Here is a 16,018-nt window from a genome sequence, read left to right on the forward strand (position 1 = left end):
TGTAACATTTATATTATAAGTACAACACACATCAAGCCAACAGAGTACAGACTCCTCCGCATGAACAAAACTGTCTATTCCCCATAAAAACACGCATCTAGCACAATATCACAGCTCCTAGCTACGGCCACCTTTATGAAAGAAAATCTTGAAATCACACGTTTTAGGCCACCTGTCTTTATTAAAATATTCCTGTAGAAAACGTCAACTCCGCAAAATACAATTATAGTTGTGTTTTTGTAGTTACTGTGTGTGAGATCCGGCCGTAACCGCTAGTAGTTAGTCTATTTGCTATACACCTAACTATGATAGGATATTAATTCTTTCTTATATTTGGAAAATTCTAGAAAATACAAGTTTTCTTGCGCACCTTACAATATTAAAAAATGTGTAATGGCAATAAATTGTTCAAACATTTCCCGCTAGGCTGATTATTAAAAGAAAAAATTAAAGCAACTGGGCAGAAGCTGTCCGTTGTGACACCTACACCTATACCCTGAAGTTGTGAGTAGGTTGGGGGCACATCATTACTCGTTGGTATTGTGACTAAAATTGAGAGCACTCTCTGAATACTTTCCTTTAGTTTCTGAAACTGTTCTTGTGAAATCTTACTTTTTTGTTTTTTACAGATGTACCTTTTCTCCCTTAGTGTTTTTCTTTTTGTCATTTTTCGCCCGTTCTATCGATTTTTTTTTTGTCTTCGGTCAGGCTGGAGTTTCCCCTGAGCATCCTGGATTTCCTGTGAACCTGGTTCAGATTCAGGTTTTCCAGCCTAGCCGCCTTTATAAGAATTGGCACCCAAATTTCCAAAATTGCAACTGGGCAAGAAAAAGCAAACAACTTGATCTACCCACAACCCCAGTCCCTTTCTATCGATAGTGTAATCATGTAGCGTAAACCTTGCTTAGGGAAAATCCTAGGCTAGACATAACAAAGCAGGCTTGTGCATAGTCTACCTAGCAACTTAACGATAACTTTAACTTAGCCTCTGCACGTAAGATAGGCTAGCCTATGCCTAACGTTTAGGGCTTGGTTTCGTAATCTTACCATAATCGGTTATTAAGAGATATGGATCACTTTTCCCCCAGCAGCAAACGACAGATGAGGCAATCAGCTCTTGTACATTTAAGCAAAAAAGAAGGTTGTTGAATATCGTTCCAAGTCGTGCATCAAACAACGTATGTTAGGCTATCCGTAACTAAGTTCTAGCGTTACATTACATCTAGGCTGAAGCTAGGTTAATTTAAGTTTGTAATATCGAACAGTGTGTGATTTGCAACCTACAGTATCTTCATACACATGTGTCACTCAGCAAAATCCGAGCGCCATTCAGATTGTAAACAAACGTATGATACTGCAGTATCACTAGTTATATACACTTGAGTATACAAACCCCGAAAAGAGAACAGCTGTGTGTCAGTCAGTGGGCGGTACTTTTTGCCCGGAAACAAATTTTCTTAGACAGTTTAGCAAGAGCGTCCCCAAATTGACAAAAACTTTTCCAACATTGAAACCTATAAGCGAAGACAAATAAAATCACACCGCTGAAGAGTATGAAAAGACGCAAATAAATTGTCGCAATGGGAATGTTGGAGTTCGTAAGGGTTTCCTGGTGAAGCAACACAGAAGACAGCTACGTACATATTGTACGATGGAGTTGCAGGCGAGGGGTTAAACGGTAGGCTGCGCCTTAAATTAATGCAAACAAAAATAGTATACACGTTCAAACTAATTCAATTTGTTTTGATTTATTCTCTATCTTTTTCTTTTCTTTTGATAAAGATGGATTTCAGAAACAATATAAGTACAATGATCACATTTAAACCTAACATTAAACGTCTTCTAAAGAACTGAGAAAATGATATACTTTGTTAGTACTGTAATACGGAAAGAGCCTTAATGTGACTTGTGCATGAATAAGAAGAATAAGGTTCGAAAAATAGTGATCAGTGAGATGACGGAAGATATAAATGTGTCTTGCACTGCAAATAACGGCATTCTTTTTGGGAAAGAAATTACTAATGGTGGGCTTATGTCTTCTTCAAAAATACCCTTGTGTGTGTTCAAACCATACTGTAATGATTGAGCTGTCGCTTCAGGTGAATCATTTTGAATGAATAGGTCCTCAGACGTCTGCATTGGCCGTCCTTTGTTTCTGCCAAACAGTTTTTCTGCAATTAGTAAATAAGGATAAATCATTTGCAAGTCAATCTTAAATCTAAAACATGAATATACACTTTCAGAGTACAGTGATAATTTTGCATTTATCAAAGGAAGTAAATGGATAGTTTTGTTAATTTATCTCTATATATAGGTACGCCCTCACAGGTGTGTTTACAATTTTGACTGATGACGTCATTGTTGTTATCGTTGTTCAGTCTAACGTACTATTACCTTAACTTTATCCCTGAACAATGGAATCATCTGGGGACGTGGGAATTATGTCGATAAATTTGGGGACTTGGAATTCCTTTGTTGAAGTTCTTCAGTCAGAATACAAACAAACGCACAACATACAGCTAGTTTGAAGTAGTTGCTGGGCACCACATTTAAAATTGAATACCTTTTGGGTGTGATTGTTTTTAGGTGAAATGCGGCGGAAGCAAGCAGTTTGTTAACACAATCCACGTCCGATATTTTTGGACACAATCATATTTTAAGATGATTTTATGTTTTGAAATTTAAGATGTGAATTAAGATTTACTCGTAGTCTGCGAATAATGGTTTTGATCGGGAGTATGATTTAATGTAATTTGTTGAGGAACAAAAGTCTCATTAAATTGTTACAAATATCATGCTTCTCAAATTTGTCGGGAATATATCTCCTTGATGTTGATCTTTTGTTTGTTTTTTTCTTCTTGAAAATTATTGGAAAAGAGGTAACTATTTCCATCTCGCTTTGTAACTAATAAGGCTACATTATATTATCCTTGCATAACGAGAATGGCTACAAACTTACCTCGCTATTTTCCATGTAAAACACACAATTGGTACATTTTTTTCTGCTTGGTGTGTGATTTAAACAAGCCAAATTTTCGTTTTACGTTAACTTCTATTTTATGAGAGGATGGTGTCTTAATTATGGAGGAATAATTGTTCAGGCCCCAAATAAGTCAAAACCAGTCAGCAAAAATATGGAAGATCATGACGTTACCTGTGGCGTTCCCTGAAGCGACTCACCTGTAAATAAACAAGCAATTGAACTAATTAAGATACAATTCATATCAATGATGGAACATGGAACATAGACATAACATATATATATATATGAATATATATATATATATGAATATATATATATATGTATATGAATATATATATACATTCTCCAACTCATTACGATTTTCATTTATATATATATATAGTTACATTTGAAACTTCATAATTTATTGTTTAACAACCGTCCGGGGGGGGGGGAGCAACATCACTGTTCTGATGTTGTTGTTGTTGTTGTTACATTGTTTTAGCATCATGCTCTCTTTGTCCTTACTACAATGGTACTACAAGCCGTGTTCTTGTATAATCAGGTTCAAATGATACATCATCCATCCTTTCTACAATTTCTCCATCTTCTTTTGTTGCCCTCCACCACCCCTTTCTCTCTTTGGTTTCTTAAGGTAGCCAGAACATCGCATAAGCTTATTTGAAAGTTCATCTCTGGTTTCCTTATATTTATGTATTCTCTTATATTCTATATGTTTGTTTGTTTCTTTTATAATATTATTTATAATTCAATTAATATTATCTATTTCCCACATGGCATTTGTAGTGTGCCACTGATTTGATGCATAAATTAATTCAATTAATTTCATTTTAATTAAAAACACGGCTTTTGAGAAAGGATGTCTCAGTTTTTCCTCCTTCAGTTTGTTCCTGGTCTGGTATATGATATATGCTATACGTATATCATATCTGATAGCTAGCTATACAATGTATGTTCCGCTGGTTACCTCTATCCATTATTCGTCGTGTAACTTATCATGTGCGAATCTCACAAAATCATAGTACTTTCTGCACCATGAACCCTTCATACCGTCATTTTTCTATGCATAGTAATGATTTCAGATAGCAAAGAGTGTAACTTTGAATTTAAAGCATCTAATCAGTAATTTTGTGTTTGTCAGCCACATCATTCTTTTTTTTTCTACTATTAATTTACCGGAAATTTGGGGTTTTCCCACCTCTGACCTCCCATAGCCTACAATGGGATTATTGTCACAGCAATCTTTTTTTTTTCTCCATTTATTCAGCATATTTTCTTTTAAAACAATATAGCATATACATATTGTTATAATTATAATCACCTTTTACAATTCTTGCATAGAACATGTTTAAATGAAATTTGTCACAGCAACCTATTAAAGCAGATTTTTTGGGGGGCATTATAACACGGTTTTAATTTGTTGGTTAGCAAATTAAGAATTCTCTTAATGGTTGAAACGTCGATTGCGACAAAGCTATAATGCCTCTAAAGCTGCTCGTATGAGGTTTGATCAGATTAATAATTGTTTTTATATCGTTTAATTAACTTTTCTTTAATTGCCTTTTAGGTTCGGTACCTCTTTATTTTATGCATGTCCAATCATTCTTTTCCTAAGTAAATTTATGCATTTACCATCACCTTTAGTCCTTGCTAAAAGTTTAATAAACGAGATGAATATTTGTTTTTTTTTCCTAATTTGGCAATCGATGTCATGTAATCATTTTTCAAATTAATCTAACTTTTACTTACTTCTTCGTTAAGAGATACCTGCGTTGGTCCTGATCTTCGTTTCCCTACCTGTGTTATTAACACCAAAAATAAAAAGAGAGAAAATCTGCTTAATGCTCGTTTAATGCTAAATTGATGGCGACGTCAGCTCCTCATTCTAATTACAGGCCTAGATGTTACGTTTCAACCATTTTTTGTAATAAATATTAATTCTGGAAATGTCAGAGCACCTGACGTTGTGATCCTATGGGTGGTGAAGAAAGAGAAAAAGGAGCCTGGAGGGGTTAAGTCATTCCCTTCTTGGATGTTGAGACCATGTGGTTGAATGCAGGGGGTACAGGAAGCTTCCAAAAAGTGGGGGCCACATCAGAGGGGCACTTTCTCATTTCACATCAACCACTCGTAATGCTATAAACCGTTACACACCGCCCAACTGGGTATAGTGTTTTCTGGAATTGTAATTCTAATAACTCATCCAAAACATCTCTTTCTTTGACTTAACATGAACAACAGTGCAGCCTGGGATGGCATTCAACAAGATGTGTTATTGAAAAATCTGTGATGTACTGTAAACATATTATTTGAGCCTGTGTTTTATAATTGAGTTTTGCGTTGCTTCAAGTGGAACTGACAAAATGGTCTGTGTTTTAGACTTAGTAGTCCAGCTATTCAAATCAAGTCTCAGATGCTCCAAGGATCATGATGCATGTCTCAAAACTGACAAATGGACGGGATGCAATCTTTACTTACAGCAGTGTTTCTTAACGGTCTACAAAATGTCAAAATGAACTTTCTATACCTGAATTGATCCTTCTAGGCCTATTAAATTTTCTTTAGATCTGTCACGTATTGCAATTTAGGTTTTAATATAATATTAAGGTCAGATATTGTTATATTTATCTTACCATCCATTGTCCACTGTGAGGATTGAGATGATACTTTGGTTTTACCGATTCGGATAATAACAATGGTAAATATGGCTCCCAACGAACTATAAAAGAAAAAAAAATCAAGATAACGCGTTACCGGTGCTGTGGCCGAGTGGGTAAAGGCGGTGGCATTTGCAGCAACGAGGTTTAGCAATCGGGAGGCTCCAGGTTCGATACCCAGCCGGGTCGTAATCAGGTGGGTTTTCATCCAAGAGCAATCTACAGTTTTCCTGAAATTACTTTCTAAATTGAAACGATTCCAAATTTGAGCTAAACTGTTGAATTGTAAACCCATAAGCCCTTACGGGTTTCTCCCACATTTGTCGTGAAAATAACTGCTGATTATTTATGATTATTATCATTTTGACCACAAAAAAAAACAATAACGAGTGAAAAGAAAGTTAAAAGGACTTTTAATATTGACCCTCTGCTTCATTGTACTCATATTTAAACTGTTGCCTGCACAGGGTTTCAAAAAAGGGAGTTGGGGATTATCTCGATATACTTCGAACGGATTGAGTAAGGGCATTAGCATTTCATTTATCGGAGGGCCAGCAGCAAACCAAGGATTTCAAAAGAAGGGGCTGTGGCTCGATTGACGTCGGTGACAATTACCATCTATTGTGGGATGGGGAGGGGATCTGGGAGTCATTCTAAGAAACACATTAGATCTTAAGACTTAAATTGTGCATCATTCGACTCATGTTCGTTTTATTTTAATTAGGTCTTTTTATTATACTTCTAATTGTATGGTTGTGCTAATACATTTCTTTTGTGAGGGTGAACAGAGAGGATTAAACTCGGAGGCGAGGTCCAATTCTTCCATGTCTGAATGTCAAAAACAAAAATTGCCGACTTCACCATTTCAGTCCCGTCTTACGATAAAGGTAAGAGCATGGCGCCGCCCTGAATCTCCCCCTTTGTACAATCCACTGGTCATAAAGGATAGAATATTTAATACACCTATATGAGTCGAGTGCCCATAGTATTTACTAAACAATACCGGTAAGTATGTCGTATAATATGAGAACGGAACACCCCAAAATCTTTAAAATGACAGTAACAGTATAAGATATAACAATAACGTGTAGCAATATAATAAGTATAATACCTGCTACAGCCCTCGACGTTGTCGCTGAAGGTATTGACGTCAGATTCACACATTCTGGCATCAAGCAACCCAGAAACCTTTGTGAGATAACCGAACCAAGACTGTATTAACTATACTATAATAATCATATAGTATTATATGTTTCATTCTCGGGTCAAATTATCGATCAGAATGATTGGAACTTTAACCTCCTGGTAATCAAACGTTGATGTGGCTTGATGTATGCCCCTTGAGTTCATCTTGATCATCTTGGCGACCTTCGAGTTACAATGTTTATGACTCGGTAAACGGGAAAGGGTCTAGCTTCCCCCATAACTTTTTAGAATTCTTTAAAATAAGGCCGCTTAGTTGCAAAATGGTGTTATATTTTGAAATTTGTTATTTGTGTGCAACATTTTCCCATTCTGTAGTAAACTCAGAAATGTTTTTTTTTTCGTCCTGGGCTATGGGGACTCTCTAAAAACGGGTAGAAATTAACCTATCCATACAGAGTGAACATTACTTTAGTTTGAAAAATATGCCGAAAATAATTCACCATGATCCAGGTGCTACTTGTGAGGCTTATTAGTATAACTGAGCAATCGTTAAAGCCCATATCTTTTAGCAAGCTAAAACAAACAACTTTGCTCTTCGCGATCAAGTACTGTAAGTTGCTAAGATTCGTTTTGTGTCGAATAGTTTACAAATTATTCCATAACAAAAACAAAATCTGCTTTAAATAAATTGGCTTTTGTCATTTGTCCTTTGAAAGTCAGGTTTTTAGTTTGAACAATTTCGTTCAACAAATTATATTAGCAATTTAATTTTGACATCGAGGTATTATTTTCAGATATTTTATCAAGGAAAGTAAGGATGGAAAATTTAAATAAATTCACCCATTTTCTATTACAGTTGCCAGTAAAGGTAAACCTACCCAAGCTTTGTTAGTTTCTCTAACTGGTTTGAGTAATTCAATATAGCAATAGTCTCTGTTTGGTTCATCTCTCTGCCGTTCTCTGTTTCGATTTCAATCTTGTCAACAGTGGAAAGTTTGGGTAACCTTAATCCTGACTTGAGAACGATGGATCCTTCAACTACCTCATGAAATGACTCAACAAGCCAGAGGCAGGTCACAGAAATCTATATGAAAACAGAGAGAGGGGTGGAGAGAGAGGGAGAAAGGGGGAGAGAGAGAAAGCTATGAATCAGACTCCACTCTGTGAGCATACCTAAACAAATGTTGTAAGCAATTTTCTTTGGAAATAACCTGTTTATCACCGTTTGATGAGTCTTAAAGTCAATTGCATATTGGTTGATATTTGTATAGGCCATGGGCGGATTGGCACTTAAATTGCTACAAATCAGTGATCCAATCGGGACCCTTTGGATTTGAAACAATTGCGCATTTGGTGGCCCGGACGCAAAAGGCAGTTTCGCATCCAGGAAGAACTCGACGCCGCAACCTAAAAACGCTTTCGGGTCATTTTTTTTTACAACTCAAATGTATTGAGTTGGGTTGAGTTGAATTTTCTATTTTGGGGCATAATAATACTATGTAGTAGGCCAATAACTAAACTGTTCTTAAAAAAAAAGTTGAAAAAAGCGTTGCAAACCAGTAGCATGGGAGTTTTGACCATGCCTGTCATGCCCACCGACCCCCCCCCCCCCTGCCCTTGTCCTCCCCGCGATAACATGCACCCCTTGCGCACGCCACTGCAGGGTATACTGACTCAAACCGTTCATTATTTATGACATGGATTATACTTACGTCATATTCTGCTGCATTTTCCAACATTCGAATCTTGCACTCCTGTAGTAATCGGCTATCAGCTTTATTGATAAACACATTACGAGAGCACTTCTTACGAATAGGCATGACGTCATCCATCTTAGGTGGGGAAGAAATACATCCAGATATACTTAGTACGTTTAATTATGTACCAGAATAAATCAAAGTGAGTATATAAATCCCTAGAAATATCCACCCATGTAGTTACAATTGAGCCATTTTGCTGTTATTGATCCCACTTTAAAACTTGGTCCCCCTTCTGTATTTGGTTGACCCGTGAGCGTATCCTCAAATTGAAATTAACAGGTGAGGTTGACAAGAAACATGGAATATACTTTCAATGTTACAAGCTGTCCTAAAATGGAAACCTAGATACTTACAAGCCACAGTCCAGTTTCAAGATTGAGTCTGTACCCAAAACGAGGCCAGTACACTGCAAAGAATGAAGAGTAAGATAGGTATCACGGGAAAATGTTACCAGCAATGGTGAAACATTTGTTATCACGGACCCTCAAACGAAAAAACAGACAAACATATTTTATAATATTTAAAACGTGACGGGTACAATTCAATTTTTTTAAACGACGAGAGATTTCAAAAAGATAAAGTTACTCGGGCCTTAAATACTTGTTTGAAGCGACGGTATGCAAGCTATGAAGAGCGACCTAACAGTAAAGGTTTGGTGAGCCGTGGCTCAGTCCTCGTGGAAAAGTCTGGAGTGTGGGCATAACAGCTTACGGACCATTGATTTGAAGGAATAATAATTCACAAAGTATACCACCATTCAATGACAGCAATTACGGCAGATAATGTTTAACAGAATTGATTACCTTGAAGAGTATTGACTTTTAGATGACAAGGGATGGATTCAGAAGGCAAAGCGAGAGGAAGGAGGCTGTCGTTAAACCTGTATAGCAGGAAAACAATTAATGTTTTAACCATAGCAAACGATAGATGTGCATCTTGTTATTATCTATCATTGTTATGACCATGTGATTAAAAATCACGTGACAATGCTCAACCTCATTGTCAATATACCAATGGAATTATTCACAACTGTATCAACTCTCATGTTGCGTTACTAATTTTCAAACAAGAAGAGCATTTCTGTTGCCCTTGTTTTAATGTTTAACAACTGAGTGTTTACACCATCATCAGTATGAGTCACCACAGTTAACTATTTCCTTTCAAATTTACATCTCAGACCATTACAGCAAATTACGTGAGACATACATATGGTCTGTACAACCAAAGCTGCAACAAAGATTCATTCCACTCAACACGTTTGCGAGAAACACGTCGTGCAACCATAAGCCTTTCTAAAGTTCCTGTAATTGTTTTCAATACATGGATCATTTCCAATATTTGTTGGAACTGCACAAAACATTTGAAAGCCACATATTAAGGAACTACAGTTTTCAGTCAAAAGTCTTTGCGAATAGTTTCAATTACCAGCCTGATTTCTTGATGGCTTCTTTAACAATTTTTTTAAACAATTTGTTAACAATTATTTAGTTTTGGATCGTCGACAAGCAGATCGGTTCCTCGCGAGACATCTTTGTGCAACAAGTACCCAGATCGTTTAATGTTCTCCGGGTTACGGAACTTGAGGCTCTTTCCCTCCTGCTTCTGGAAAGGCACTGTTAAGATTAGACAATTACATAACATGTGTTCTTATTTTTAAGTGACATCAAAAAGCTTGTCATGCACGTCAGTAAGGGAGGTACCACTCACCATAGCTGCTTCAAAACAACAGAATGTTGAAAATATGTTAAAATATCCAAGACTTGTTCTTCGCTCAGTTCTCTACCTTCTCCTGTCGTTAGTTCCACCTTCGTCACCGTGGAAAGGCTATGCAAGCAGAGACCAGATTTTAGAAAAATACTTCCTTGGCTGATTTTCCAAAACGAATGGTCAAACACCAGACATGATATTGTAATCTTAAAGAAAAAAATACACGGAATACATTAGAACCAAACTAAAAAAATAATGAAGTCATGAAAAGCCCTCTCGCGGCGACCAGCATCTTTAGCTAGTGTAAAGGCAAATTCTCCATTGGGAGATCTACGAGTTATCTAACTAAACTGATTTCTTCATACTAATTTCAAACTAATTCAAACTATTCAAACTAATATCTTACTAAAGAAAACAGCTTCCTTTTGGGAGATCTTCGGGTTATATAACTAATATATTCGAACTTATTACCAACTTATTTAAACTAATTAAAACTAATATCTAACTAAAGAAGAGCATCGTCCTTTTGAGTGATCTCCGGGCTAATTAACTAACCAATGTTTTCTAATTTCAAACTACTTCATACTATTGAAACTAATTTCTAACAAAAGGAGAAGCATCCTAATCTTGGGAGATCTCCGTTGGAATATCTTGTCAAGGGGCAACCATTTTTAAAATCAGTGATGCCTTTAGAACCAAAAGGAGGTGAAATCTTTGGCATTTTCTTCCTTAGATTCTTTTCAAATTTTCAAGGTAAATGTCTTGACAGTGTTGGCAGTAGTAAGCAGTAGTAGTGAGCCATGTTCACTAGTCTGGCAGTCAAGGTCAAATACAAGCAGCTCAGAAGTATTTGATGCCTGCGTTTAGTGAGTTGGGTCAAAGGTAATTCATGAATCTCCCTCCCAGTCTGCATGTCTGAGTACCAGTGCAAGTTCACTATGGGATATGCCATTTGATTACATAACCTGCATGCCGTTTGATCTTATGAGGCCTACTATTCTCTCTGTTTAGCACGTCAATCTAATAGGAAATTCTTTGACGAGACTCTTACCTGATTCACCGATGCTATATCGATAAGATGTTTGTTTGACCTTTGAAGCAGTCTGGTGTCACTAGACCGGATAGTCACACCCTCAGAGATAAGGTCTTCCACAACTGCGGTAACATCTCCAATGTCTTTAACCTGTTCAAACAAGCATAGCGAGGCGAAGGACTTACTGTCCTCAATTCCGTTCAGATAGGCGATTATCCTTTTTGAGGCTTTCTTGTTGAGTCCACATGCAAAGCGAAAAATGAATTGTAGATCAACAGGGCTTATCTTCTTCAGGAGAGAATCTACCCGGAAGGTCATGACACTACCAACGTGAGCTGCAACATAGTTTGCAGCGTACCATTCAGCAAAGAGTTTATGAAAGAATCTTACACTTTTGGTATTTATCACTTGCTTAGTAAAAGATGTCCCTGGGCTGTAATTGATTTCTTGTGCCACTTCTTGAACGAGAATACCAATCTTAGTAAGTTCGGAGAAGCATTTCAACCCGACTGCTTTCTGAAAATCATTTTGTTCCCATGACAACTGTTGCCTGCTAGCAGTTAAACCTTCAAACGCTAGCTTATTAAGCTTATCAAAAACAGGTAATGGCTGAATATCTTGATCGAACTCTGCGGATTCAGAGCTCTTCCCACGCATGTGACCGTAGAAACAGTGAATCATAAAATGGAAGAATCCAGTAACAGTGCTGAAAACTGTGAGGTCCTCTGTCTCGTCCGCTATGTGTGCGAACATGACACAAAACATCGGAACTTGACAGATGTCGCTTAAAATCGGACTACCATTGAGACGCTGCATAATCCTTTCCACGGCTTTCCTGTCGCCACCAGCAACGGCCTTTGCGATGTATTCCTCTCGGGCATTGTTATCAAACCCTGTCAAACGGATTCTGGTTGCGTTTGGATCAAGATTTCGTGGTATGCATGCTGTTCTTGTACATATAATCACAGTGAAATCGGAAAACATCTTACCTCCAATAATGTCTTTTATATCTGTTTGTAACTCGCTGTCTCTTTCGGGGTACTCATCATATCCATCGAAGGCTATCACCACCGATCCCAGACTAACCAGTATTTCTTTGATTTCTTCCTCTGTCAGCATTGACTCGCCTGGTATTAGAAGATTTTGAATGGCGGAGTACACAGAAAGTTTCCCACCTAGAAGTCTTAATGTCAGTAACACAAAGGCATCTATACGACGGAGGGGTGATGAATCGTCGCTAAAACACCAATCGTATGCAGTCTGCATCAGAAAAGTTGATTTACCGAAACCGGGATCGCCTTGTACAAGAATCCGCTTTGAGTCTATTTCCTTCTCGTTGAATATGTCCAGGTGTGATTTTAATGGTTTGACGTCCGGCTTTTCATCGTCTGTGGACTCAGTCTTTGCTTTCCTGCTCAGTCGTTGCGTATTTTTCTGAATTTCAATGCCTCCTTCTACAAAAACATCATTAACGGAGACACTGTCGCGAATGTACGGAATAGGTTGAATCTTGTCGTACTGGCTCACATACATCTTACGCAATGATGACAAGAAGGTGTCTCTTTTTCCTGGAAAGTCAGTGATGTAAGAACCAAAATATAAGAAATGTTATTGGTTACCTTAATGTATGAATGTAATAACAATATCGGATCGAAAAAAAGAGCAGGGGCGTAGCCAGCCGTCGAGATGTGAGCCAAATTTCAAGAGCTTTATTTTTATTAACAATTCCCAGCCAACCTTCACCAGAACCCCTCCCCCAGCCAACCTTCACCAGAACCCCTCCCCCAGCTAACTTCCTTTTTGGCTACGCTACTGAAAAAGAGGTATAGCGAAGGGCAAAGTAAATCTGATTTTGTTTCATTAGTAGAGAAAAATTGTTCGCATGCGTGTCAGAAGTAATTTATTTACCGTGGAATTTCGAGTCGGTGCTATCTTCAGTGTTCTCGTTATAGTTCTGGAATAATGTCTGTACATCACATAACGTTCCGTGAAGCTTGAGATTTTCCAGAGCTTTTGTCAGAGGTGAAATGTCCAATGGGTTGATGATGCCCATTTCTTTCATGGTAGCAACCATTAGTAATGATGGTGTACTTTGCTCACTTCGAGCTTTTTTTATCTGATCTTCTTTTGCAGGAGGAAGATTGAACAGCGCTGAAAGCTGCAGAATGATCTCGATTGTTAGAAGATTGGCGAGACCGACTTGAAAGCGCCCAAAGTCTAAGATGGTTGAGGTATGAAAAGTAGTCGGAGTGAAATAAACTATAAGATGTGGCAACGAGTCATTAATATATTCAAAACTGATCATTTTGCTTTTTATTTATTTTGAGTATAACCCAGCAAACACAAAACGTTATCATAACATTTTGAAAAGAGCCTCTAAAATATGTTTTTATAACGTTAAATGTGGTGTTAAAAAACGTCGGCATAACGTTTTTATGAGATATTAATGTTATATTAATGATATATTACTGTTTTAACGATAAAATGTTTTGAAATTATAGCCTGAAAACGTTTTCGTGACATATTTATTACACCACAAAACAAAAGACGAAACGTTTTAATAACGCTTTGCAAACGTTTATGTGTTTGCTGGGAAGGTACATGGACAACGGAAACTGTAGAAAATAGGAGGTGTGAAGTACAAATCAACTTGATATGAGCAAAGCTTCCTATCAAGTTGGATGGGACATAAGTACTGAATGGCGAAATTATGTGAGAATTGTGTATTCCACCACATTTTACATAAGTTTAGTTTAGTAACCGCGTTTTCTCTATATCTAGGTTGTTGAAGCTTTGATGTTGGTTTTTGTTGCTTCATTTCTATGCTTTCCGCTGTATACACCAATAAAAGTGTTTGACAAGTTGCTTGTTAATATGAATACTATAGTTTGCCATTTACAACATTGCGCATGTCGACATCGCGTTATTGAGGTTCCAGAAAAGCCTTAAAGAAATAAATCTGAAAAATTAGTTATAATACTATTAAAGGGAGAATCGTGACAAAACATAAAAACTGTAGATACAGGAAGTATGCTCATGTTGTATATGAATTAACTGCTTAGGGCGACTATACTTACTCTTGGAAGCCGCATGTTTTCTGTCCATACTTGCCTGCTTTGGTATACTAAAGGAAGAAAACAACGTATGGATGTCAATAAGAAATATCTGTAATGTTTCTCTGAATTTCCAACTCCTTGGAGAAACCGTATGATGAAAAGAATCTAGAGTATTGCAAACTCTTTGAAACATGAAACTTAAGGAAAATGTGTAAGGTGGTTTTTAACTTAGACTTATTTATCCTCGATACTGCAAAGAGAAAATTTCTAGATAATTTACTCATGTTCGTTTGTTAAAATTTGAGAAAAAGGTAATACATTATTTTCCGATATTTACCGACCATTGGAATGTGAATGTCAATTAGTGCCACATTGCAAAGTCGGCCGCACACTGACCGACTGAATGCCACCGGACTTACCTCAGCCGTCGTAACATAGATGAGGATGTACAGTCGGGCAGTGTGTGTGTATTTGTGCTTACTACTTTGGCTGATCAAGATTTAGGAAGAATACTGGTCGTTGACATACAAATTCAACTACATTATATATATTGTAAGACAAATTAAAAGAGATAAATAATACACAGAAAAGTTAGCCAGTTCTAATTGAATGTGTATCCAGGATAAAAAGTGAAGAGTAATCTTAAAAGACGGTATTTATCTGCACAAATACAAAACTCGTAGAATGGAAACGCTTGTAATTGCATGACAACAAAGTACCGTGGCAGATTACTAAACTTGCTGCAAAATACGTCTGTAGTACATCTATGACGATGTCTTGTTCCGTTGTAACTTGTATTAACCTCTTGGACATTTTAAAGAAGGAGTGGGGATGGGGTTGAGATGGTGTACGGGGAGTTGGATTCTTTCAGAGAGGATTTCTTTTCGTCTTCCATGTCAGTATACTTCTATTTGACAAGAAAGCACATACCTATTTTCCACTCAATCTGATATGACAATCTGACAAGTTCATTGAAACTGGTCAGATAGTACAGAGGAAATTATACAATGGGAAGTTAAGTTTTATCCAAATAGGTTTTGCGTTGCAGTGTATACCAGTCTTTATCATTCAATGTGGATTTGTCTAAGGTAGCTATATGGCTCCATGTTAACATTGGCTCCTCCCCCAGCAGTCCCGTTACCAGGATGGGCCTTACGGGCCATCCAACTCCTCCTCACAGACTACCCCCTCCAATCTGTCCATGAAATGTTGGTGTCCCTCCGACTAAGAGTATCCGTTCCAGGTGCGTATCAAGGGGGGGGGGGGGCGTTGGGGGCGCGCGCCCCCCGGGTAAGGAAAAGAGGAGAGAAAAAAAGAGAAGAAAAAAGGGAAAAGGCGGGGAAAAAAAGAAAAGGAGGAGAGGAAGGAAGGGAAAAGAAAAAGAAAAAAGAGACAAAAAGGAAAAAAGGAGGGAGTAGAAGATAGCCAAGACCTCGGGAAGAGAAAGAGGAACAGTCATAGTTAAAGCGCTGATCCCTATAATATACACAGGGTAGCCAGTGACAGATCAAGGATTACGGAGGGGGTGTGCGCCTCACCCTACCCCTTACACCGACAACTCCATTTTTGACGTTTCCATTTTTCCTCTCTCACTAATGTATCTATATAAATACTATATATGGTCTATCATAACGCGTGTGTGTGTGTGTATGGACGCCTTAAACAATTGTACAATT

General features: G+C 37.5%; 2 protein-coding genes across 3 annotated transcripts in view; both read right to left on the reverse strand.

Annotated features, from left to right (window-relative positions):
* Positions 1 to 1,586, reverse strand: part of LOC139982036 (EF-hand calcium-binding domain-containing protein 4B-like) — a 43,994-nt gene extending 42,408 nt beyond the window's left edge. For both annotated transcript variants that reach the window (XM_071994537.1, XM_071994536.1), the window contains exon 1: positions 1,048 to 1,586. The gene's annotated coding sequence lies outside the window, so the exon portion shown is untranslated. The remainder of the gene's footprint in view (positions 1 to 1,047) is intronic.
* Positions 1,587 to 1,732: 146 nt separating this feature from the next.
* On the reverse strand, positions 1,733 to 15,577 carry LOC139982035 (uncharacterized). The gene is made up of 14 exons (XM_071994535.1): positions 15,528 to 15,577; positions 14,364 to 14,410; positions 13,195 to 13,503; positions 11,305 to 12,854; positions 10,254 to 10,459; positions 9,350 to 9,426; positions 8,900 to 8,952; positions 8,499 to 8,618; positions 7,665 to 7,870; positions 6,752 to 6,828; positions 5,617 to 5,702; positions 4,733 to 4,780; positions 3,155 to 3,180; positions 1,733 to 2,171 (listed from the first exon to the last, which is right to left on the reverse strand). Exons 2-14 carry the CDS (start codon positions 14,389 to 14,391, stop codon positions 2,126 to 2,128), a joined length of 2,832 nt encoding a protein of 943 aa, XP_071850636.1. The 5' UTR covers positions 14,392 to 14,410; positions 15,528 to 15,577; the 3' UTR covers positions 1,733 to 2,125.
* Between the last annotated feature and the right edge of the window lie 441 nt (positions 15,578 to 16,018).

Source organism: Apostichopus japonicus, chromosome 16 (genome assembly GCF_037975245.1).
Source record: "Apostichopus japonicus isolate 1M-3 chromosome 16, ASM3797524v1, whole genome shotgun sequence".
In the NCBI taxonomy this organism is placed as follows: domain Eukaryota; kingdom Metazoa; phylum Echinodermata; class Holothuroidea; order Aspidochirotida; family Stichopodidae; genus Apostichopus; species Apostichopus japonicus.

What these genes read in the sequence shown, in the direction of transcription:
- LOC139982035 (XM_071994535.1), bottom strand. Translation starts at nt 14,391, where the DNA reads ATGGACAGAAAACATGCGGCTTCCAAGA. An exon ending in AAAACATGCGGCTTCCAAGA is followed by an intron (nt 13,504 to 14,363) that starts GTAAGTATAGTC and finishes CAACCATCTTAG; the next exon opens with ACTTTGGGCGCTTTCAAGTC. An exon ending in TTGAAACTGGACTGTGGCTT is followed by an intron (nt 8,619 to 8,899) that starts GTAAGTATCTAG and finishes TCCCCACCTAAG; the next exon opens with ATGGATGACGTCATGCCTAT.